The 24983-nt window shown below is 43.5% G+C and overlaps 2 protein-coding genes across 3 annotated transcripts in view; both read right to left on the reverse strand.

The window, feature by feature from the left end:
- The window catches only part of LOC110491627 (putative protein MSS51 homolog, mitochondrial), a 91815-nt gene extending 67824 nt beyond the window's left edge, over window positions 1–23991 (reverse strand). Inside the window, exon 1 of the mRNA XM_021565209.3 lies at window positions 23841–23991. The gene's annotated coding sequence lies outside the window, so the exon portion shown is untranslated. The remainder of the gene's footprint in view (window positions 1–23840) is intronic.
- capn15 (calpain 15) overlaps window positions 1–24983 on the reverse strand; it is an 84765-nt gene that overhangs the window by 52820 nt on the left and 6962 nt on the right. The window contains exon 1 of one of the 2 annotated variants that reach the window (XM_036946490.2): window positions 21591–23847. The exons of the other annotated variant lie outside the window; for it this stretch is intronic. Within the exon in view, the coding sequence (XP_036802385.1) occupies window positions 21591–21769 (179 nt within the window). The 5' untranslated portion in view covers window positions 21770–23847. Of the gene's footprint in view, window positions 1–21590; window positions 23848–24983 lie in introns of those variants that run through there. 2 annotated transcript variants of the gene reach the window in all.

Consider the following 24983-nt stretch of genomic DNA (forward strand, 5'->3'; position numbering starts at 1 on the left):
CACACACACACACGCGCGCGCACCCCTTCTGTCCTTGGCCTTGTGTTTAGTGGAGCTGTTCTAAAAGTGCCCACTTCAGCTCCTTAGTGTGGCGGACCTGGGCTCTGGGCCAAGAGCTCACAGTGGCAGAGAGAACTGCAAGATGACTGCTTTCCTGCACAAAACCCCTGCTGCGTTCACATTTGTTTCCACTGGCCACCCTGCAGCCAAGCTGCCCATTATACTCCTCCTCATCTTAATTCACTGTAGCCCTAAGGAGATGACGCTAGATGCATCACTGACACTGGGTTCTGAACCAATCACAGAGCATGTCAGTGAGCTAGAAAAGAGGGCAAAACACTGCCCTCTTGTAATGAGGAGGCGGAAAGGTAGATGGAGTGAGGTTAGGGTTACTGGTTAGGAGTAGGGTGAACAGAGGAATGAATATTAAATAGTGGGGCAGATTATATCCAGAAAAGGTAGTGAACACTATGAATAAAGGGACGAACAAAGAGGGGAGCAGAATAGAGTCTGCAATGGAAGGACTGGATAAGAGGTCAACGGTTGAGGGACGGAAGGCCAGGTTAGAAGCGGTCTGGTCAGTGCTGCAGGCAGCGATGATGGAGTATGCCACCATAGCCGGCTGGCTGTGCCCCACATTCTGAGCGTCGGTGTGAGAGCCAGTGAGCCGAGCCGCCAACGGCTTCCCCCGCCTCGCCGTTAAGACATTTGGCCTTTGTGTGACAGTCATTAGCGCTGCCTTTCCAAGGTTGGCCCACAGCCCAGTGCCTCAGCCTGTGGAGAAATATTACCCTCCTTGGCCACCGGGGGAACTGTTTGTTTGTTTCGATTCTTCACAACATTAAAAAAGGGACAAACGCCAACACCAAGGGACTGGCCTAATCATACTATCCTTGCCAAGTAAGAAAAAAAAGACAGGCCTAGCCCTAAATAGATAAACGATTGCACAGTATTGCTCGCATACTTTTGCATATAATGTCCCCCTTTCCAACAATAGTGATTCAGCAGATAGACTATTATTTTTATTTACTTGACATTTACTTCTTAGAATACAGAGTAACAGTTTTTTTGTAACGTCTGCATAGTCACATGTTCAAAAGAGATGGTCATTTTCCTTTAACTAGGTACACAATCAATATATACTTTCCCACCCTTTTTTTTTATTACTCAAAGTAAGTGAGCAGGATCTACCTAAGTGGTGTGGGAGAATGTTTTGGTTGCAACGTAAATTAAATGTACTGCCTCTTAAATAGCCATCCCTATGAGCCATATTCTGGGAAAAAAAATAAAGCATCAGTTTTTTGCTGTGGATTCTCCAAACCTTCTCCAAAAACAAGATGGGGAAACCACAGCGCAATTACAAAGTAAATATGCACAGCAGTATATACAGTGCATTCGTAAAGTATTCAGACCCCTTGACTTTACACATTTTGTTACGTTACAGCCTTATTCTAAAAATGATTACATATTCCCCCCCTCAATCTACTTTACAATACCCCATGATGACAAAGCGGAAACCGGTTTAGACGTTATTTACATGAGTATTCAGACCCTTTGCTGCGCGACAGGTGCATCCTGTTTCCATTGATCATCCTTGAGAAGTTTCTACGACTTGATTGGAGTCCACCTGTGGTAAATTCAATTGTTTGGACATGATTTCGAAAGGCACACACCTGTCTATATAAAGTCCCACAGTTGACAGTGCATGTCAGTGCAAAAACAAAGCCATGAGTTCAAAGGAATTGTCCGTAGAGCTCCGAGAAAGGATTGTGTTGAGGCACAGATCTAGGGAAAAGTACCAAAACATTTCTGCAGCATTGAAGGTCCCCAAGAACACAGTGGCCTCCATCATTCTTAAATGGAAGAAATTTGGCGAAACTGAGCAATCGGGGGAGAAGGGCCTTGGTCAGGGAGGTGAACAAGAACCCGATGGTCACTCTGACAGAGCTCCATAGTTCCTCTGTGGAGACGGGAGCACCTTCCAGAAGGACAACCATCTCTGCAGCAATCCACAAATCAGGCCTTTATGGTAGAGTGGCCAGACGGAAGCCACTTCTCAGTAAAAATGCACATGACAGCCCACTTGGAGTTTGCCAAAAGGCACCTAAAGGACTATGACCATGAGAAACAAGATTCTCTGGTCTAATGAAACCAAGATTGAGCTCTTTAGCCTGATTTAAAAAATAAATACAATTATTTCACATCTATTTAACCAGGTAGGCCAGTTGAGAACAAGTTCTCATTTACAACTGCAACCTGGCCAAGATAAAGCAAAGCAGTGCGACAAAAACAACAAGCGTCACGTCAAGAGGAAACCTGGCACCATCCCTACGGTGAAGCATGGTGGTGGCAGCATAATGCTGTGGGGATGTTTTTCAGCAGCAGGGACTGGGAGACTAGTCAGGGTGAGGGAAAGATGAACGGAGCAAAGTACAGAGAGATCCTTAATGAAAACCTGCTCCAGAGCGCTAAGGACCTCAGACTGGGGCGAAGGTCCACCTTCCAACAGGACAACGACCCTAAGCACACAGGCAAGACAACACAACAAAGGATTTGGGATAACTCTCAATGTCCCTGAGTAGCCCAGCCAGAGCCCGAACTTTAACCCGATCAAACATCTCTGGAGAGATCTGAAAATAGCTGTGCAGCGACTCTCCCCATCCAACCTGACAGAGCTTGAGCGGATCTACAGCAAAGAATGGGAGAAACTCCCCAAATACAGGCATTCCAAGCTTGTAGCGTCATACCAAAGAAGATGAGGTTGTAATCCCTGCCAAAGGTGCTTCAACAAAGTACTAAGTAAAGGGTCTGAATACTTATGCAAATGGAATATTCCAGTTTTTTGCAAACATTTCTAAAAATCCAGTTTTTCCTTTGTCATTATGGGATATTGTGTAGATTGACGAGGAAAAACAATATTTAATACATTTTAGAACAAGGCTGTAATGTAACAAAATGTGGAAGAAGTGAAGGACTCTGAATACGTAAAAAAAGCACTGCAAGCCTCCTCTACACTGGCTGCAAAACAACAAAAGAAATCCATTCAGACACAAAGAGAAGAAGGACCAGGACAGAGACAAGGCAACCATTCTTCAGAGGCTTGTGCTTATCATGAAAGAATAAAGCTTGATGAAAAAAAAAGCACTTGCTGGATGTTTCATAAATCAGTGGCTTGTTCCGAGAGAGCCCTCGTCTGGGACACAACGCTAAATGGGGTCGCTCTTCAGATGACTCGGATCTCCTTTGTTGTGAATCATCTCTCACATAAACGTCAAGGACGTCTCCTTTTAACTAGCACGGCTTGACAGTTCGTTTGATAATAAGGCCTTTCAACAAAAGAAAATGACATCAAATGTGACGTGGGCTTCTACTGCAACAACACTTGAGAATATAAGGGAACAGCTAGGCCGAGCAATAGAGAAACAGCAGTCTGGAATTTCTGGACATGTCTGCTAATCATGCAGGATGCTAATCCATATAGCCTATACGTGGCAGTGATAATTAGCTGCACCGCTAAAAGCTTTTCCTCATAGGTTCCTCTGTGGCTGGCTACAGGGCATCCTGGCCCAATCATTGGGTGGATGTGGTGGTGTGCTGTTCCCAGCCTCAGTCCCCTGGGGGGCTAGCTGCTGGTTAATAATTCAGGCAATCCATTAGGGCTGTGACGATACCACAATCGCAATATTTTGTTCCATGGCAAAAATGAAAACACATAGCAGACCCAACTCTTTGGTCCTTTAAAAACCTGTTGTATGTAAAATAGGTCATGCATAGCTTGGAAAATAAATGAAAAGGTGACTCTGGATGACAACACGCTAATGCTTGTGTCCAACATGAGGGCTGTTTTCCTAAAGAAGTTCAATCTGCTTTGGTGTTTTATATCCGTGCCACGATACTAATGAGTATTGGGACACTGGTATCGTCCCGGCCCTACAATCCATACAGAACGGCCGCTAAGGACAAGACTGTCACTGGGGCTGGGACTGCAGGGTCTGACAGCATGGATCCTGGTGTTGGGGGATTTTTATATATTTAAGTATGAAGTGTAGAATCAGGGAAGAGGCAGGACAACGACATAAAGGCAAAATAAGAAGTAATTTACATTGCCTAGGAGCAAGAGTTTGACAGCTAGAACAAATAAAGGCATAAAAGCAGGGGTTACAGCAAGAATAACTAACTGCACCGCCCTCAACCTCAAGGCTCTCCAGAGGGTGGTGCAGTCTGCACAGCGCATCACCGGGGGCAAACTACCCCTACATCACCCGATGTCACAGGAAGGCCAAAAAGATCACCAAGGACAACAACCCGAGCCACTGCCTGTTCACCCCGCTATCATCCAGAAGGCGAGGTCAGTACAGGTGCATCAAAGCTGGGACCGAGACTGAAAAACTCAAATCCATCAGATTGTTAAATAGCCATCACTAACATTGAGTGGCTGCTGCCAACATACAGACTCAAATCTCTAGCCACTTTAATAATTGAAAATTGGATGTAATAAATGTATCACTAGTCACTTTAAATGTTTACATACATACGAGATGAGTAATGTAGGGTATATACTGTATTCTATATCATCTACTGCATCTTGCCTATGCCGTTCGGCAATCGCTCATCCATTTACTTATATGTACATATTCTTATTCATCCCTTTACACTTGTGTGTATTAGGTTGTTGTTGTGAAATTGTTAGATATTACTGCACTGTCGGATCTAGAAGCACAAGCATTTCGCTACACTCGCATTAACATCTGCTAACCATGTGTATGTGACCAATACAATTTGATTTGATTTGAATAAACTCCACGACTGAAAGTCAAAAGTGGCAATATGTAACGTTTTGGGCAATTCACATATACATTTGAGTTAAAGATCCAAGGCCGGCGCCAGAACAAATCAGTTGGAAGGGCATTTGATTTCTATAGGCGGGCACCTCCCCCCCCCCCTTTTGCAATACATTTATCTATAGGTGTGTTATAGTAAAGACCATAGGTAGCTCGGGAGTTTTAAGTTTGGGGAAGCTGACAATTTAGCCTACTACTTCCAACTTGCTGCGTGCCATTTCTGCTTATTTTTATATGCACATATTCATGGAACAGTTTCACTTCAATAATAATATTTTCATTGGTCAAAATTATTGGCACGTGGATAATCGTAAAAATCCGGAAATAAATGATTAAAGTCAAAAGCTAAAATTAAACTAATGTCAGTGCACCAGCGTTTGCCATATAAACATATTGACAAACCATGATCCATTGGCAGCTAAAGAAATGAGCGCATGGAACTCAGAGATAGCCTATAGGCTAATGCAGCAGTAGGCCTATAATATCGGAATGATAATTCAGGTTCATTCAATCGCATAGAAAAAAGAAGGCAAAAACTGCATGTATGAACTACACATTGACACATCCATCCCAAAGCAGGAGGTTAAAAAAAATCTAATAAAAAAAGACTTACTAGTGTCAAAGTTCCGGAACATGTCTTTAAGTCGATCTCAGATCGACTGCCTGGGGCCAATTTAACCTCCCCCTTCATGTAAGAAAGAGGATCATTTTGTACATGTATAAAACTGCAAGTTTGACCAATTCCAGTCCCCCCACGGGATCATTTTTTATGTAGCACTGAGAAGCTCAGTTCCGGGGACTTTTTAAAAAGGACATTCTTCTCCAAAAACAAATACAAATTTAAAATGATGCTGACACCAACTGAAATATCATTTCCACCTCTAGAAATTAGCCCAATAACATATTCGTACAAAATCTTACTAAACAAATAAATAACATATTGGACCATGCATATACCCTATTATGCATGGTCTACATTATCAGACGTGCTATTAGCAACAAGCATTATCACTGTAGCCCAACTAATGCTGCATAGTGGCTATAACAAATATACATGGGCTGAAGCATGGGGTTTGCCCATCTGCATTTACCCCATTGGACACAACATCCTGATTGTTATTACTCTGAATATATTAAGCATTATTCAGTCAAAAAACTGGCACCCCCCCTTTTTTTAAAACAAAGGCTAAAACAGCTTTAAAATACAATTGCCGGAAGTGCTTTCCAAAGTATTGACTGCTTGTCAGAATACCTATGGCTCTCGAGAGGAATATTTCCCTAGCAATGAAAACACAACAAGCTGACTAGGTAAATAGGTCAACTATTCTACTTTGGGGTTGTCTGATTTTGTTAAGACTAAAATTACATGGTAGCACAGGAAAGTTACATCCTGCGTTATATAGTATAGGCATTGCATTACTTTGCTCGCGGCTAGAGCAGGCGGCACACCGCTGTTTGAGTTAAGCGCTGCTGTGCTGCGCATTATATATGATTTTATCCCCGTCATCTGAACATCAGCAACAATCATGCATGTCAGTTCAGTGCACATAGCTTAAAAGTGAATATAAAATATTTGAGAACACATTTATTTGGGAATACATTTTGTAGAACAGACATGCTTCTGTATTAGGCTGTGATCTCCATACCCAAACTTAACCCTCCTGCATAAAAGGATACATCATATCTGAAGATGAACGCCTGACTTCAGTTTCTAACCCTTCAATCTATCAGCATGCTAGATGCTACTTTATTATGGTATTTCAGCATTGGTGGGCACTGGGGCTAAGACAGCGGAGGCCCAGTCATGGCGAGCTGTGCCCACATAAGAATGGAGCTTCAGCAGGTAATTAGCCCGAGTTACCTTCGCTTAGTGTAGCCGACGCTGGAGGAGACACTAAGGGGTAAGGTCACACTCACAGGGAAATGATGGGTACAGCTACCATCTGCCAGAGGGACACTCTAGCTTCCCTGAGGGAGATGAACTTGAAGATGTGGTAGTGGCTTCTTTCACACCTCACAGCTATGGAAATGAATCACTTACACTTACAGCACACTGACCAGTAAGCTCTTTATAGTGATTTTTTACATTATTTTTTCCCTCTGGGGAGGGGACGGGAACTTTTTATCCCCAATTTCATGATAACCAATTGGTAGTTACAGTCTTGTCAAATCGCTGCAACTCCCGTACGGACTCGGAGAGGCGAAGGTCAAGAGCCATGCATCCTCCAAAACACGACCCTGCCAAGCCGCACTGCTTCTTGACGCACTGCTTGCTTAACCCGGAAACCAGCCGCACCAACGTGTCTGAGGAAACACCGTACGGCTGGCGACGAAAGTCAGCATGCATGCACCTGGCTGCCACAAGGAGTCGCTAGAGTGCGATGGGACAAGGACATCCAACCAGCCCAAACCCTCCCTTAATACAGGCGACGCCGTGCCAATTGTGCGCCGCCTCAAGGGTCTCCCAGTCGCGGCCGGCTGCGACACAGCCCGTGATTAAACCCAGATCTGTAGTGACGCCTCTAGCACTGTGATGCAGTGCCTAATACCGCTGCACCACTCGGGAGGCCCCTTCATAGTTATTTCTGCTTTACAAATGAGTAAAGCAAGTGGTTGAATCAATGGCCAAATATCCTTTGATCTAGAGTGTGTAGATCATAAATCTGAAGGATAAAAACAGTGTTCAAATCGAGGGATACGTTGGAACATGCCAAACGTCACTGGCATTCAACTTCCTAAAGAATTAGTTAAGCTCAGGAATGCCATCTACCCTACGGCAAACCAACGCATTAAGCAGCGGGACTTATTCATGGGACTTTACTGCTCTGTTCACCGCTTCCTAGCGAGATTTCTCCCAGTCTGAGATTAAAGCGACCCTTTTCCACTTGAAAGTATTTTTTTTATTGTTGGCGTTCCTCATTCCCTCACTTCCACTCCCTGTCTGTCAAGAGAGGAAATGATGAGTCAGGCAGGGCCTGAGACTCGAGGATTAGCTTGAAGAGCCTCTTCTGTAACCGACAGGTAAAGCATTCTGGCACCGACATGACTCACTCGAGCGGTTGGCTTCACTGATAAGACAGTTTTTCCCTTCTGCTCCCTCCGTCCCCTTACGTTCCTGTCCCTATTGTGGTGGAGCAAATTTACACTGTGTGATGGTAAAGAGGGGAGTCGTGCGATGAAATCTGAGCTTGGCCAGACTGACGGCAATACTTTTGTTCTGCTCTGCCCACTGTGCACAGATGTCAATTCAACGTCTATTCCACGTTGGTTCAACGTCATTTCATTGCAATGATGTGGAAACAATGCTGATTCAACCAGTGTGTGCCCAGTGGGTGGTGGCTCAGAGCCGAGTCAAAGAAAGACGGGGACATAAGAGTACATTTCCACTCGACTCATCTGATTCTACAGACAACACTAGTGACAGACTTCTCTCTACTACAGTATGAGCAGAGGACAGAGGCTCAAGACATTGAGGACCACAGTGATAGCAGACAGAACCTCAGCTGTGACACACTGAAACTGGTGACTCGAGACAGAGGGCTTGGTGACATTGAGACTTGGTCAGTGTAGACGGACACTTTGGTGATAAGTGAGAGGAATGAAAGTAAGACACTGAACTGAAGCTTTCGTGACAATTTGACTAAGCGATTGAGGCTAAAGTGTTAGCGGTAGAAGCTGGAAAGCTTTGGTAGCAATGTCCTGGGAGGGAGACATCCACAACAGGGGTCTTTTCAACAGGTCTCCTTGAGCCATGTAAACATTCAAAAGCACACAACATACTGTGTGGTAACAGAAGATAGAAGAAGTATTCTGCAATTCGTAATAATGGCCCATTCTCTTCTTCTAAAGAGGGCAATATGTTAACTGTCAAAAAAATTACAAAAATGGGGCTTTGTATGAACGCCAGGTCATAGGAAGGAATTGATAGCATACCAAGACCTAAATATGTTTGGCTTCTTTCTCTAGGTGTAAACAGCTGGATGTCCTTCAGTATAACGTCACCCATGGCTTCTGGTGATAGTACAGAGACAAAGTTCATCAGCTCTTGCCCCATATGCAGATGAATAATGATCCAAGCACTACTTAGCTGATAGAACAGTAACCTTTAAAAAAAAAAAATGAAACACCTCACCTCTGACTGTAATGTTAGTGAATATTTCACGACCGTCGCTCATATTTGATGGGTGAATCTGTCAGTGGGGGAGACAGCTGCAGACGTTTGAATCTTTAAACAGAGAAAACTGTCCGACCGGGTTTAGGCAGACAAGGTGTTGCAGAGTAGGGTTGGGTGGTATACCATATATACCATATCCCGGGGTATTTTGAAATCCCATCAGTATGATTTTTCAATGCTGTTAATACTTTCATTTTATACACTGCTCAAAAAAATAAAGGGAACACTTAAACAACACAATGTAACTCCAAGTCAATCACACTTCTGTGAAATCAAACTGTCCACTTAGGAAGCAACACTGATTGACAATACATTTCACATGCTGTTGTGCAAATGGAATAGACAACAGGTGGAAATTATAGGCAAATAGCAAGACACCCCCAATAAAGGAGTGGTTCTGCAGGTGGTGACTACAGACCACTTCTCAGTTCCTATGCTTCCTGGCTGATGTTTTGGTCACTTTTGAATTCTGGCGGTGCTTTCACTCTAGTGGTAGCATGAGACGGAGTCTACAACCCACACAAGTGGCTCAGGTAGTGCAGCTCATCCAGGATGGCACATCAATGCGATCTGCGGCAAGAAGGTTTGCTGTGTCTGTCAGCGTAGTGTCCAGAGCATGGAGGCGCTACCAGGAGACAGGCCAGTACATCAGGAGACGTGGAGGAGGCCGTAGGAGGGCAACAACCCAGCAGCAGGACCTCTACCTCCGCCTTTGTGCAAGGAGGAGCAGGAGGAGCACTGCCAGAGCCCTGCAAAATGACCTCCAGCAGGCCACAAATGTGCATGTGTCTGCTCAAACGGTCAGAAACAGACTCCATGTGGGTGGTATGAGGGCCCGATGTCCACAGGTGGGGGTTGTGCTTACAGCCCAACACCGTGCAGGACGCTTGGCATTTGCTAGAGAACACCAAGATTGGCAAATTCGCCACTGTCGCCCTGTGCTCTTCACAGATGAAAGCAGGTTCACACTGGGCACATGTGACAGACGTGACAGTCTGGTGACGCCGTGGAGAACGTTTTGCTGCCTGCAACATCCTCCAACATGACCGGTTTGGCGGTGGGTCAGTCATGGTGTGGGTGGCATTTCTTTGGGGGGCCGCACACCCCTCCATGTGCTCGCCAGAGGTAGCCTGACTGCCATTAGGTACCGAGAGGAGATCCTCAGACCCCTTGTGAGACCATATGCTGGTGCGGTTGGCCCTGGGTTCCTCCTAATGCAAGACAATGCTAGACCTCATGTGGCTGGAGTGTGTCAGCAGTTCCTGCAAGAGGAAGGCATTGATGCTATGGACTGGCCCACCCGTTCCCCAGACCTGAATCCAATTGAGCACATCTGGGACATCATGTCTCGCTCCGTCCACCAAAAATAAAGGGAACACTAAAATAACACATCCTAGATCTGAATGAATTAAATATTTTTATTAAATACTTTTTTCTTTACATAGTTGAATGTGCTGCAAAATCACACAAAAATGATCAATGGAAATCAAATTTATCAACCCATGGAGGTCTGGATTTGGAGTCCGCCAACTCCTGGACAGTCTGTGGTGCAACGTGGCGTTTTTGTGTGATTTTGCAGCACATTCAACTATGTAAAGAAAAAAGTATTTAATAAAAATATTTAATTCATTCAGATCTAGGATGTGTTATTTTAGTGTTCCCTTTATTTTTTTGAGCAGTGTATATTAGTACTTTTTAAACAAATACCTGCAACCAACTTGTGCACTAGGTAATAGATAAAGCATCTCGCATTCATCATTTCGCCCGTCAGACAATTTTTTCATTATGAAGCTTACCGGAACTAGTTAAACGAAACAGCTGTTTGAGCCAGTCAGGTGTGTTTGTTTACAAAGAAGCCCAACGAGCAAAAATGGGAGCTTCGTGAGGTGAGTCACTTCTGCAGCACAATTTAAGTGAGGTTATCAAGTTACACTTGTATGAAATTTACAAATGTTTGCCAGCTATATATCTTATTAAGTTAACCATCTAAGACATGCCAAATAAATTCTCTCCAGCTGGGTTTCGTTAACTTGCTAGTCTTAGCTAAGTGGCTACGGTTAACTTGCAAGCTCAAGCTTCATGGTAACAGCAACAATCCCCTTCTGGATTAAGATCCCTGCTGTTTATTTTGTGTGTTAAGCAAACTGCATTTTGCGATACTTGCATAACTTTATGAGCTGGGTTGACTGTCTTAGTAGTAAATGTTTGCATGGGCTCATTAGCATTTCCCTAGCACCCGCTATGGGGATTCCTTAGTACTAGTTAGCATTTTGGTAGCATTCTGGTAAATTGTGTTTTTGGCGGGGGTTTTACGCCTGAAAAAAAAATAGCGCTCCTTGTTTCACTACCGGTAATACGGTCTATATAAAAAATATATATATAAAAATAAAATAAAAACTCTACACCACCTTTACTCCACACACAGAGCTCTCCCTCACCGTCCATTTGGCAAATCTGACCATAACTCCAACCTCCTGATTCCTGCTTACAAGCTAAAACTAAAGCAGGAAGTACCAGTGACTCACTCAATACAGAAGTGGTCATTTGATGCAGATGGTAAGCTACAGGACTGTTTTGCTAACACAGACTGAATATGTTCCGGGATTCTTCTGATGGCATTGAGGAGTACACCACATAAGTCACTGGCTTCATCAATAAGTGCATTGATGACGTCGTCCCCACACTGACCATACGTACATACCCCAAACAGAAGCCATGGATTACAGGCAACAACCAGACTGAGCTAAAGGTTAGAACTGCCGCTTTCAAGGAGCGGGACTCTAACCCGGACACTTATAAGAAATCCTGCTGTGCCCTCTGATGAACCATCAAACAGACAAAGCATCAATAGAGGACTAAGATTGAATAGTAATACACTGGCTCCGACGCTCGTCGGGTGAGGCAGGGCTTGCAAACTATTTACGGACTACAAAGGGAAGTACAGATGCGAGTTGACCGGTGACACGAGCTTAACAGAAGAGCTAAATTACTTCTATGCTCGCTTCACGGCAGGCAACACTGAAGTATGCATGAGAGCACCAGCTGTTCCGGAAGACTGTGTGATCACGCTCTCCATAGCCGATGTAAGACCTTTAAACAGATCAACATTTACAAAACCGCAGAGCCTGACAGATTACCAAGACGTGTACTCCGAGCATAGGCTGACCAACTGGCAAGTGTCTTCACTGACATTTTCAACCTATCCCTGACCGGGTCTGTAATACCAACATGTTTCAAGCAGACCAGCATAGTCCCTGTGGCCAAGAACACCAAGGTAACCTACCTAAATGACTACCGACCCGTAGCACTCACGTCTGAAGCCATGAAGTGCTGACCATGGCTCATATCAACATTATTATCCCAGAAACCATAGACCGACTCCAATTTGCATAACACCCCTACAGATCAGACACGTTAACACTTATTCTTCTTAAAATTGCATTGTTGGGGGCCTCCTGAGTGGCGCAGTGGTCTAAAGCACCGCGTCACAGTGCTAGCTGTGCCACTAGAGATCCTGGTCCGAGTCCAGGCTGCGACCCGGGAGACCCATGGGGCGGCGCACAATTGGCCCAGCACTGTCCGGGTTAGGGGAGGGTTTGGCCGGCAGGGATGTTCTTGTCCCATCGCGCAATAGTGACTCCTGTGGCAGGCCGGGGGCAATGCACGCTGACACAGTCGCCAGGTGCACGGTGTTTCCTCCTCCACATTGGTGCGACTGGCTTCCTTGGTTAAGCGGGCATTGTGTCAAGAAGCAGCGGCTTCTTGTGTCTGTTTGCGGCTTGGCTGGGTTGTGTTTCGGAGGACCCACTGTTCTCGACCTTCGCCTCTCCCGAGTCCGTACGGGAGTTGTAGCGATGGGACAAGACTGTAACTACCAATTGGATACCACGAATTTGGGGAGCAAAAGAAAAAAGTATATATATAAAAATAAAAACTGCATTGTTGGTTAAGGGCTTGTGAGTAAGCATTTCACTGTATTCAACGCATGTGACAAATATAAATTGATTTGATCACTTGGAGACGAGTTTCCCGATGTGGCCTGCCCATCAGACAGGCAATAGTCCTTGTTGGGAAGACACACTGAAATAAGTCAGACATAAACACAAACACAACACATGCTTGCCAAATCCATGTGGACCCGTTTTAATCCAATTAAAGGGAAAAGAGCCAGTGGAATGGAGCAATGGTAAACGCTCACATGCGTCATACTAGGACAGACACAGATGCTTGCAATAGGAACCAGCCAGGGAACAGCAGACAGGAACCCCAGGAGGGACTGAGGGAATTTGCCATAAAGTCAGTCACTGTACATACCGCACATAACCACCTAGTTGCCCTCATGGGGTTATGGGGAGAAACAATGGAAAAAGACTGGTCCCGAGATGATGTGAAACTACCTTGAAAAGGTCATTTTGGTCTCTGGATAATACACTTTAGCATTTCCTGGAAGCATCACAAAAGGAGGAAAAACCTTCTGCAAACCTGATACAGTGCATTCAGAAAGTAATCACACCCCTTGACTTTTTCTAAATGTTGGGACGGTGGGATTCAAATGTAATTCATTTTTTTGTCAACAATCTACACGAAATACTCTACAGTCAAAATGGAAGAAAAAGTCTAATATTTGTAAAAAAAAAAAAAAAATGTTTTAAGTATGACAAATAAAACGAATATATCTTGATTACATAAGTATTCAACCCCCTGAGGCAATATATTAGAATCACCTTTGGCAGTGATTACAGCTGTGAGTCATTCTGGGTAAGTCTCTAAGACCTTTGCGCACACTTGGATTGTAGAATAGTTGCACATTATTTTTTTATTTTTTTATTCTTCAAGCTCTGTCAAGTTGGTTGTTGGTCATTGCTAGACAGCCATTTTAAAGTCTTCCCATAGATTTTCAAACCGAAAACTGTAATTAGGCCACTCAGGAACATCCAATGTCATCTTGGTAAGCAACTCCAGTGTATATTTGTGACCCACCGCTTTGATTATGTAGCAACATTTGAAAAGGTGTTTTTTACATTGGATAAAAGTAGAGACTCAGAGCTACAAAATGTATATCATACACTGCAGTTGAGGACCAACTGGAGAGTTATTCTTGGTCTATACCCATTCAGAATCTTTCACAACCTCTTAAGGATTCACATGTGGAGGCCATGTGCTAAACAGAGTGAATAAGGCAGCGTAGTAGACAACCAAAGATTGTAGCCTTGGCCTATATCCTAATCTGACATTGTTAGAATATGTTACAAAGATTTTATAATTATTAGCTGATGCTTACACAGACCCTTGTCTAAATGGATGGGTCATGTGAAATAAATGCTATAATCTACTCCAAGCCAGCTGTCTAGATATGAACACGTTCATGAAATACAATAGATGGCCAAAATCACCCACAGACACACCTGGGTAACTTTTTTATTTTTTATAGCTACAGTATGTTTGGCCTGTTGTTGTGTCAATGTGCAGCAATGTTGTTGAGAGCAGTAGCAACACTTTTACAGATCTCCATGGCTAACGTTATATCTTTCAAAAAAGCAGCGGTGGCAAGGATTATCTACACATACTGAGCAGACATGTTATAGACAGAAGCGTGTTACATAGCAGACCAATCCGAACTCATCTCTTGGCATGTCCAGCCCATCCATTATCTCAGCCAATCATGGCTAGTGGGAAGGTTCCTGTCTTTTTCCGTAGCTAAACCAAATAGGCTTGTAATTTAACAATTGTATTTGTGTTTACAGATGGCATACAAGTTTGTTATTAAAGCACATGAAAGTTCACATGTTCCAGGAGGCATTTCTGCCAAAAAACACATTTTGATAAAATAAATACAAATAAACGTTCAAATACCTCTCCTGTAAAGTAGTGACATGCGACATATGGCTAGCCTCTTGAAACAGGTCACATTTGGCCTTGTTTCAGGTAATTGTTCTGCTGAAAAGTGAATTTGTCTCCCAGTTCTGTTGGAAAGCAGACAACCAGGTTTTCCTCTAGGATTTTTCCTGTACTTAGCTCTATTCTGTTTATTTTTATCCTAAAAAAAAAACTCCCTAGTCCTTGCCGATGACAAGCATACATACCCATAACATGATGCAGCCACCCCCATGCTTGAAAATATCAAGAGTGGTACACAGTGATGTGATGTGTTTGATTTGCCCTAAACATAACACTTTGTATTCAGGAAATATAGTTCATTTCTATGCCACATATTTTCATTTTTATTTTTGGGCCATATTGCAAACAGGATGCATTTTTTAGAATATTTTATTATTCTGTAGAGACTTTCTTCTTTAACTCTGTCATTTAGGTTAGTATTGTGGAATAACTACAATGTTGTTGATCCATCCTCAGTTCTCCTATCACAGCCATGCAACTCTGTAACTGTTTTAAAATGTCACCATTGGCCTCATGGTGAAATCCTGTTTCCTTCCTCTCTGGCAACTGAGTTAGAGAGGACACCTGTATCTTTGTAGTGACTGGGTATATTGATACACCACCTAAAGTGTAATTAATAACTTCACCATGCTCAAAGGGATATTCAATGTCTGCTTTTTTTTTGACCCATCTACCAATGTGTCCTTCTTTGTGGATGAATCTGTGTTTGAAATTCGCAGCTCGACTGAGGGACCTTACAGATAATTGTATGTGTGGAGTACAGAGATGAGGTAGTCATTCAAAAATCAAGTTCACGCGACTTGTTAAAAAAAAAGTTTTACTCCTGAACTTATTTAGGTTTGTCATAACAAAGGGATTGAATACTCATTGACTCAAGACACTTCAGCTTAAAAAAGTAAATTCATTTGTAAACATTTCTAAAAATATAATTCCACTTTGACATTATGGGGGGATATTGTGTGTAGGCCAGTGACACAAAATGTATATTTAATATTATTATTTTTTTTAAATCAGGCTGTAACACAAAATGTGGAAAAGGTCAAGGGCTGTAAATACTTCCTGAAGGCTTACGTTTCTGTAGAGACCTGTTACCATCATAGACCCAGGCAAAAAAAACAACCATTGAATGCATAGCTAGTTTAAGTGTTTAGTTCATGTGTGGGTTGCTTTCTTAAGCAAGCCTAAATCTGTGATTAAAGCGAAGTGAAGAATACTGATTTAGTACACGGACCCTTCCCATGACCAATGAGTCACTGCTGGGAGAAGCTGAATAAAAAAAAATTGACAAAGACAGGACAGTTTGCCAATTTTCAGGGGCTGGAAAGAAACAGCCCCTGAAAGAAAGAGCCCAGTGTGTTACAGGAGGACACTAGAACTACTTTTCGGGGACTAAACCCTCGACATGAATCAGCAAATTTAAGCTGAGCTGTTGTTTTTATATTTCATCCTCTGCCACGGCTCAGCTAGGCTTGCCTAACCTCGTTAGACTCATGCAGAAATGTGTATGTGTGTGGGGTGAGAGAGAGGGCGACGGTGCGCTCCAAGCATCATTATACATTGCTCCTCAAAGCCATGTTGTTAGAGGATCTGTGTGTGAGTGAGTGCGTTGTGTGTGTTGTGTGTGTACGCAGACCCTCTTTGCTACCAAAAGCAGTGTTACGTGAGCATGTGTGGTGAGATGTGCATGCATGTGTGTATATGAGCTCAGCTGACTGAGGCTCGAGTCTGATTGGTGATGGAGACAGAGGATTGTTGCTATGGAGATGCCCCTGAACACAGTGTAAAAGGGTCTCCTGAAACAATAAAGGGGTTCAAATCAAATCAAATCTTATTTGTCACATGCGCCGAATACAACAGGTGTAGTAGACCTTACCGTGAAATACTTACTTACAAGCCCTTAACCAACAATGCAGTTCAAGAAGTAGAGCAGGTTACCTTAGCATTCTTGGGCACAGGGACTATGGTGGTCTGCTTAAAACATGTAGGTACTACAGACTCGGTCAGAGAGATGTTTAAAATGTCAGTAAAGACACTTGCCAGTTGGTCCACGCATGCTTTGAGTACACGTCAGAGCCGGTGTAGTAGGTTTCGATCTTAGTCCTGTATTGACGCTTTGCCTGTTTGTTGGTTCATCTGGGGGCATAGCAGGATTTCTTGTGAACGTCTGGATTAGTGTCCCGCTCCTCGAAAGCGGCAGCTCTAGCCTTTAGCTCGGTGTGGATGTTGCCTGTAATCCATGGCTTCTGGTTGGAATATGTACATACGGTCACTGTGGGAACGACGTCGTTGATGCACTTATTGATGAAGCCGGTGACTGAGGTGGTATACTACTCAATGCCATTGGATGAATCCAGGAACATATTCCAGTCTGTGCTAGCAAAACAGTACTGTAGCGTAGCATCTGATCACTTCCGTATTGAGCGAGTCACTGGTACTTCCTGTTTTATTTTTTTCTTTTAAACAGGAATCATGAGGATAGAATCATGGTCAAATTTGCAAAATGGAGGGCGAGGGAGAGCTTTGTAATGCGTCTCTGTGTGTGGAGTAAATGTGGTCTATCGTTTTTTTCTCCTCTGGTTGCATGTGACATGATGGTAGAAATTAGGTAAAACGGATTTAAGTTTGCCTACATTAAAGTCACTGGTCACTATGAGCACTTCTGAGTGAGCATTTTCTTGTTTGCTTATGGCCTTATACAGCTCGTTGAGTGCAGTCTTAGTGCCAATATTAGTTTGTGGTGGTAAATAGACAGCTACTAATAATTTAGATGAGAACTCTCTTGGTAGATAGTGTGGTCTACAGCTTATCATGAGGTATTCTACCTCAGGCGAGCAATACCTCGAGACCTCTTTAATATTAAACACCGTGCAACAGCAGTTATTGACAAACAGACACACAACCCGCTTCTTGTCTTACCAGACGTAGCTGCTCTGTCCTCATTCTTACAAAGGCACTCTGCCCTCCTCCCCCTTTTTCGACGATTTGATGACAGGGATTTGGGCCTTGTCTCAACAAAGCAGTATATCCTTCGCGTCGGACTCATTAAATAAAAATCTTTGTCCAGTTCGAAGTGAGTAATCGCTGTTCTTATGTCCAAAAGCTATTTTCCATCATAAATAGCAGCAACATTAAGTACAACATGAGTTACAAACAATGCAAAAAAACAAACAAAATAGCACAGTTGGTTAGGAGCCCGTAAAACGGCAGCCATCCCCTCTAGGGCCATTATCAGTATCTGATGATGCAAACCGACACTGTCAAAGCTATTATTATTGGGGTGGCAGGTAGCTTAGTGGTTAGAGCGTTGGACTAGTAACCGGAAGGTTGTAAGATCGAATCCCCGAGCTAACAAGGTAAAAATCTGTCCTTCTGCCCTGACAAGGCAGTTAACCCACTGTTCCTAGGCCGTCATTGAAAATAAGAATTTGTTCTTAACTGACTTGCCTAGTTAAATAAAGGTAAAATCAAAGATTATGGACACCAAAGTCATCCAAAATTCCACGACCGTCACCGCCCTACCTATAAGACCTCTCCAAGAGATGGTACAGTTTGACTTAACTGAGGGGCAGCAGCAGAGTAAGTATTGACAAGCTCAGACAATAGTAGTGAGAGATGAATGAGCTAGAAAAGGCCAACACTGAATAAATAATGACATCCATTGTAAGGACATTTGATAAGTCTTCAGAAAATCAATAACCAACAACCGGACTTGATTCCCCCGGTGACTCAGCAATAACATCAATACACCGGAGGAGGAAGCCGATAGCAGCTCCACTGTTCTCCTTCCCGGAGAGCTGACATTCAAACCTATAAGCGGGAATGAAAAAGAAAGAAACATGTCTTTCCCGTAGCTCCTCTGAAGGCAGTAGACTAATCACAGAAAGTTGGAGCCACCTGTTTCAATTATCATGAGCTAAAAGGTGAAAACTGGTTATTCAAACTAGCTTGTCCTTTCACATTATTGACTAGCTAGGCCTATATCCTCAATCATTCAAAACTCAGACTCAAAGAGTGGCATAATCTAGGTGGGGAAATATTCAATGAAAGCACATCCTGCCCACATGACAAAACATCAGGACTCTTTCAAACAGCAAGCGGCTTCTGAAACCATGCTTCGTCCGGTTTCACATTCACTTCCTTCTTGGAAAATGACCGGGCCTCTAACGCTAACCCCCCCCTAAGCTAACAAGATGTTTAATGAGACTGGCGAATCCTCCAAGGTTTTATAGACTACAACACCATTAATTACACGAGGCGGTCGGTCAGTTTGCAGGGAGGACTCTGCCATCTGCGCAGCGGCGGCCATCTGTTAGTGGACGGCAGGTACCGACAGAGGTCAAACAACAGAGCCAGGTGTAGCGAGTGTTCGCAAACTAAGGTGACAGCATGGAATCAATAGTTGTCTAGTCTGGGAGCCCTCCAAAGTATTTGCCATAATACAGTGGGGCAAAAAAGTATTTAGTCAGCCACCAATTGTGCAAGTTCTCCACCTTAAAAAGATGAGAGAGGCCTGTAATTTTCATCATAGGTACACTTCAACTATGACAGACAAAATGAGAAAAAAAATCCAGAAAATCACATTTTTTATGAATTTATTTGCAAATTATAGTGGAAAATAAGTATTTGGTCAATAACAAAAGTTTATCTGAATACTTTGTTATATACCCTTTGTTGGCAATGACAGAGGTCAAACGTTTTCTGTAAGTCTTCACAAGGTTTTCACACACTGTTGCTGGTATTTTGGCCCATTCCTCCATGCAGATCTCCTCTAGAGCAGTGATGTTTTGGGGCTGTTGCTGGGCAACACAGACTTTCAACTCCCTCCAAAGATTTTCTATGGGGTTGAAATCTGGAGACTGGCTAGGCCACTCCAGGACCTTGAAATGCTTCTTACGAAGCCACTCCTTCGATGCCCGGGCGGTGTGTTTGGGATCATTGTCATGCTGAAAGACCCAGCCACGTTTCATCTTCAATGCCCTTGCTGATGGAAGGAGGTTTTCACTCAAAATCTCACGATACATGGCCCCATTCATTCTTTCCTTTACACGGATCAGTCGTCCTGGTCCCTTTGCAGAAAAACACCCCCATGCTTCACAGTAGGTATGGTGTTCTTTGGATGCAACTCAGCATTCTTTGTCCTCCAAACACGACGAGTTGAGTTTTTACCAAAAAGTTATATTTTGGTTTCATCTGACCATATCACATTCTCCCAATCTTCTTCTGGATCATCCACATGTTCTCTAGCAAACTTCTGACGGGCCTGGACATGTACTGGCTTAAGCAGGGGGACACGTCTGGCACTGCAGGATTTGAGTCCCTGGCGGCGTAGTGTGTTACTGATGGTAGGCTTTGTTACTTTGGTCCCAGCTCTCTGCAGGTCGTTCACTAGGTCCCCCGTGTAGTTCTGCGATTTTTGCTCACCGTTCTTGTGATCATTTTGACCCCACGGGGTGAGACCTTGCGTGGAGCCCCAGATCGAGGGAGATTATCAGTGGTCTTGTATGTCTTCCATTTCCTAATAATTGCTCCCACAGTTGATTTCTTCAAACCAAGCTGCTTAACTATTGCAGATTCAGTCTTCCCAGCCTGGTGCAGGTCTACAATTTTGTTTCTAGTGTCCTTTGACAGCTCTTCGGTCTTGGCCATAGTGGAGTTTGGAGTGTGACTGTTTGAGGTTGTCTTTTACACTGATAACAAGTTCAAACAGGTGCCATTAATACAGGTAACGAGTGGAGGACAGAGGAGCCTCTTAAAGAATTCTCACAGGTCTGTGAGAGCCAGAAATCTTGCTTGTTTGTAGGTGACCAAATACTTATTTTCCACCATAATTTGCAAATAAATGAATTAAAAATCCTACAATGTGATTTTCTGGATTTTTTTTCTCATTTTGTCTGTCATAGTTGAAGTGTACCTATGATGAAAATTACAAGCCTCTCTCATCTTTTTAAGTGTGAGAACTTGCACAATTGGTGGCTGACTAAATACTTTTTTGCCCCACTGTACGAGCTCCCCAAACAACCCGGCGAGAGAGTTTGTGTCCAGGTCACTCCATGGGTGCAATCAACTTGGCACACTGATCCAATCAGCTTTTCCTCAAATTCGGCACATAGAGTTGAAGAGGGAGGTACTAAGAGGCGGGATTGTCAGATGTCAAATCCAGCTTAAGTGGATTTTGGATATCATATTGGATATAAAACATTAAAGTGGAACTATGATTAGATCAAATTTGGTGGTGGAACAATAGTTTTGATTGGATAATATTTTACCAGATTTAATGATACTGCAATATTGTCAGTGCATGTAAAAATATTTTATTGAAAAGGCTTGAATATGACATAATAGTCTACAGTAAATCTGTATAGGGCAGCGGCAGGTGTTGGATTTAGAGTGGATCTGAGTGCTCTGAGAATTGCCACACTAAAAATAACAAAACACCCTTAGGATACCACTCAAAGACAACACACAACACCTATCACAATGTTGTGATTTGCACAACAAAGCTACCTGTCCTTTATTCTCACTCTTTCTGCTCCCGGTAACAGCAGTCCCTGTGTAATACAAGCCCTAGTGTTACAGAGCATGGCCAATTTCTCTCCTTGCTGCCCATCAACAGGCCTGACCAGTCTGGCCCTCTCGCCAAGAAGCAGTGGACTGAGGAGTGAAGTGTTGGCTCTTACCTGCGCTCTCTGTGTGGAGGTGGCAGATGCTGCTGGCGCGTAATGAAGGTGGTGCCCCACACAGGACTGCTGTGGCTGTTCCTAAGCCAGCCCATAGGAGGCGATGACGGGTACGGGGTGCTCCGGAAGCCGTGGTCCGACTCGGTCTCCGCGGTGAGAGAGGAGGCAGAACTCCCCATCCTCCTTTTGCAGTCTACTTGGGGTTCTCACCCTTTGGACCCGCAAAATGTGCGGGATGGGGAGGAGCGGAGTGACAGTGCCTTGTGTCTCAATCTCTCTCAGGCTTACAGTTTAAGGGTGGGGGATGGGGGAAACTAGGGCTGGGTGAAAACCCTGCTCATGTGTTCTCAATCCTGACAAATTTCCAACTGGCACAATTCGAAAAGCAAGCCCCATTTCAAAAAGGGATGGATTTCATCCTGTGAAGTGACTCCAAGCGTGCTTGAAGATGGCTATACCCCCCCAAAAAAATCTAATAGAAAGGCAATAATGAGGAAATCAAAGCGAGGGTATTCAAAAAACAAGTGAAACACGACGTTTCAAACTCCAGATCAGGGTGGATTTCCCACAGCGAGGAGGAAGTGCTCAATACAAACTGTAATTGCTTGCCTCGGGCACTGATTCCAATTTGACACTTTCTCCAGGAAATAACTCACACTCCTCTCTTCTCTGTAGTGGGTACCAATTTTTCCTCTGTCGTAGACTTGTAGGCCTCTTAACTAACTCTCTGGGCCATGTTGTCTGGAGTGTCATTCAACTATTCCTTCTGCACTATTTGCAGTGTTCCTCCCTCGCGTATGCAGTCTCATGCCTGATCCATCATGCTTGAACCCTTTGTCTCACACAGACACAGGCAGTGGAAGGAGCACACACAAACATGACCGGGTCCTCCGTCAATCGACATCTCTGAGATAATATGGCACAGTTGAGGCACTGGAATGTTTTTTTGTTTGTTGACAAAAAAGGAATCAAACATTTTTACCAAAAAAATGAACTGAAAAGTGACTGGCAGAGGTCTGGGGCGTTGGTTTCGGTTTTGCTTAAGCCAGAATTAATTCATGTCAAATTAAAGGACAAACCATGACATGGATAACAAACCAAGTGATTTTGCTATTGTCAAATAGGAGGTTATTTTTGTTATTTATTTATATGGCTTTGAATAAGCTTTTAAATCAAAAGAAAATCTGAATACACTAAACCAATAAGTCCTTTAATTTTGTATTATTTTTTACTGTAATGTTTATCTGAGAAGCACAGTCTCAGTCTACTGTCTCAGTTGACTTGTAGTCCCGAGTGATTCTCTGTGTGCAGGCACTGCTGGAACACTGACTGAAGCTCTGGTATCCAAAGCTCATCTTTCACATTTCGACACTTGCCCACAGCTGCTAAATCGGATTACCCAGAATATTGCTCAAATCACCCCGTTGCATTTCTTAGTGGCTGAAATGTGGGATACTGAGTGCTTACAAAATGTCGCACTCTTCACAACTGAGGCAATGTCCCGAATAGCTATTATAACATGAAAACAAACATGAACTTCGGGAACTGAAATTGAACAAAACCCAAACAACGTGTATGCAGGCCTACATAAAGCGCAGGGGAGAACACGAACAACACATAATGAAATATGGCTAATGTTCCTAGGCAGTCCCAATCCAAAGAGAAGTTATACTAAATATTCGACACGTGCGACCTTTATAGCGGAGTGTCCCGTTATGGTCTGCAGTCCTTTGCCAGTGCGTCCACCGTACGAAACGCGAGATGGTCCCGGTTTCCGTCCCGCAGTCTGGGTAGCCTATTCGCAGCTTTATTTTTAGTCTGATCCCATCGATGATGCAGCGGTCTGGTGGTTCATTTGTATACAGTAGGCTTTATGTGTGCCAACCTGTCATAGCGAGGAGGCTAACTATGCCAGGGGAACTACGATGGTGCATTCCGGTGCAATGAAGACGTGAAGTCTAATTATATGCACATGCATGTTTTATTCCCATGGAGACAAAAACTGTAGCCTGCCTGGTGCCTCTAACACGCGAATACAATACCACACTTAATTTATTCAGTCTCACGTATATTCATTATCGACATAAAAAGCTATGTAAAGGCTCACAGCCTATCACTATCAAATGAGCTGCGCCAATAGTGAAGATTAAACATATTTCATTCATGCCAATACAGTCTTGCTTATTACAATGTAGTTAACTACAATGTAAAGCGTTGCCTACAAAGGCATTTAACAATGTATCGAATTACCGTCAGTGCCAGGGCTGCAAAACAGAGGCGAATTCAGAATAAACCATGTAGGCTACAGTTGTAGCAATCTGCCAGTTTCCAGTGACTAACTCCGGAGCTGACTAAATTGTATTGAGGGCAGGGACTCATCATGCCAGAGCCGACATATCAGACTATTAAAAACGTGAAAATGGTACTAAACAGTCTCATCCAGAATTGATTTTAGACTCAAATTCCACAGTCTTCTGCCCGGTCCATTCTCGTGCGCTCATAATTCCAGTGTTTTATGATGCTGATCCTCTTTGACTTCTATTAGGAAACATCCTCGCTTCCGCCCCGTCGTCGCTTCAGAAATAAATTACTACCCATACTGCAATGCTCCATCCTGGACCCACTGTATGTTTTGCACCGGGGGCTGTTTTCATTGCATTAAATTTAAAAATATATATAATTCTCCCTCTCTGATAAGTGCAGCGGATGCAGATGCAATCTCTTCTTAACAGAGAATGACAGCGAGTCAAGCAGCGCGCAGGCGCATTAGGATGTTGGCAGAGAAAGTGAAAGGCTTAATTCAAGAGATCAAAACTGATAAATACGCTCCATCAAGTGTTACTCAGTAGCAGGACTGATACTGTCAGTGTTGTGTTCAAAACCACCTAAAACGAGCCCGATTCAAGACCAAGACCGGAGTAAATGGAGTCCAAACCAAGACCGGAGATGTTGTGTGTCCATATTTCAGAAGAACGTATGGATTCTTCAGACATTCAGAATGCTGAACAAAATGCATGCTGAGGGCAAATAGAGAGCCACTCTACAAATTACCACTAACCCAAACAGGTCTATAACATACTGAACAAAAATATAAAACGCAACATGTGAAGTGTTGGTGTCATGTTTCATGAGATGAAATAAAAGATCCCAGAAATGTTCCATTTGCACAAAATGTCATGCAAAAATGGGTTAATCCATCCACTTGACAGGTGTGACATATCAAGAAGCTGATTAAACAGCATGCTCATTACACACGTGCACCTTGTGCAGGGGACAATAAAAGGCCACTCTAAAAATGTGTTTTGACACAGTTTTGACACAGAACACAATGCCACAGATGTCTCAAGTTGAGGGAGCATACAATTGGCATGTTGACTGCAGGAATGTCCACCA

Source organism: Oncorhynchus mykiss, chromosome 16 (genome assembly GCF_057628025.1).
Source record: "Oncorhynchus mykiss isolate SJ-2025 chromosome 16, ASM5762802v1, whole genome shotgun sequence".
Classification (NCBI taxonomy): domain Eukaryota; kingdom Metazoa; phylum Chordata; class Actinopteri; order Salmoniformes; family Salmonidae; genus Oncorhynchus; species Oncorhynchus mykiss.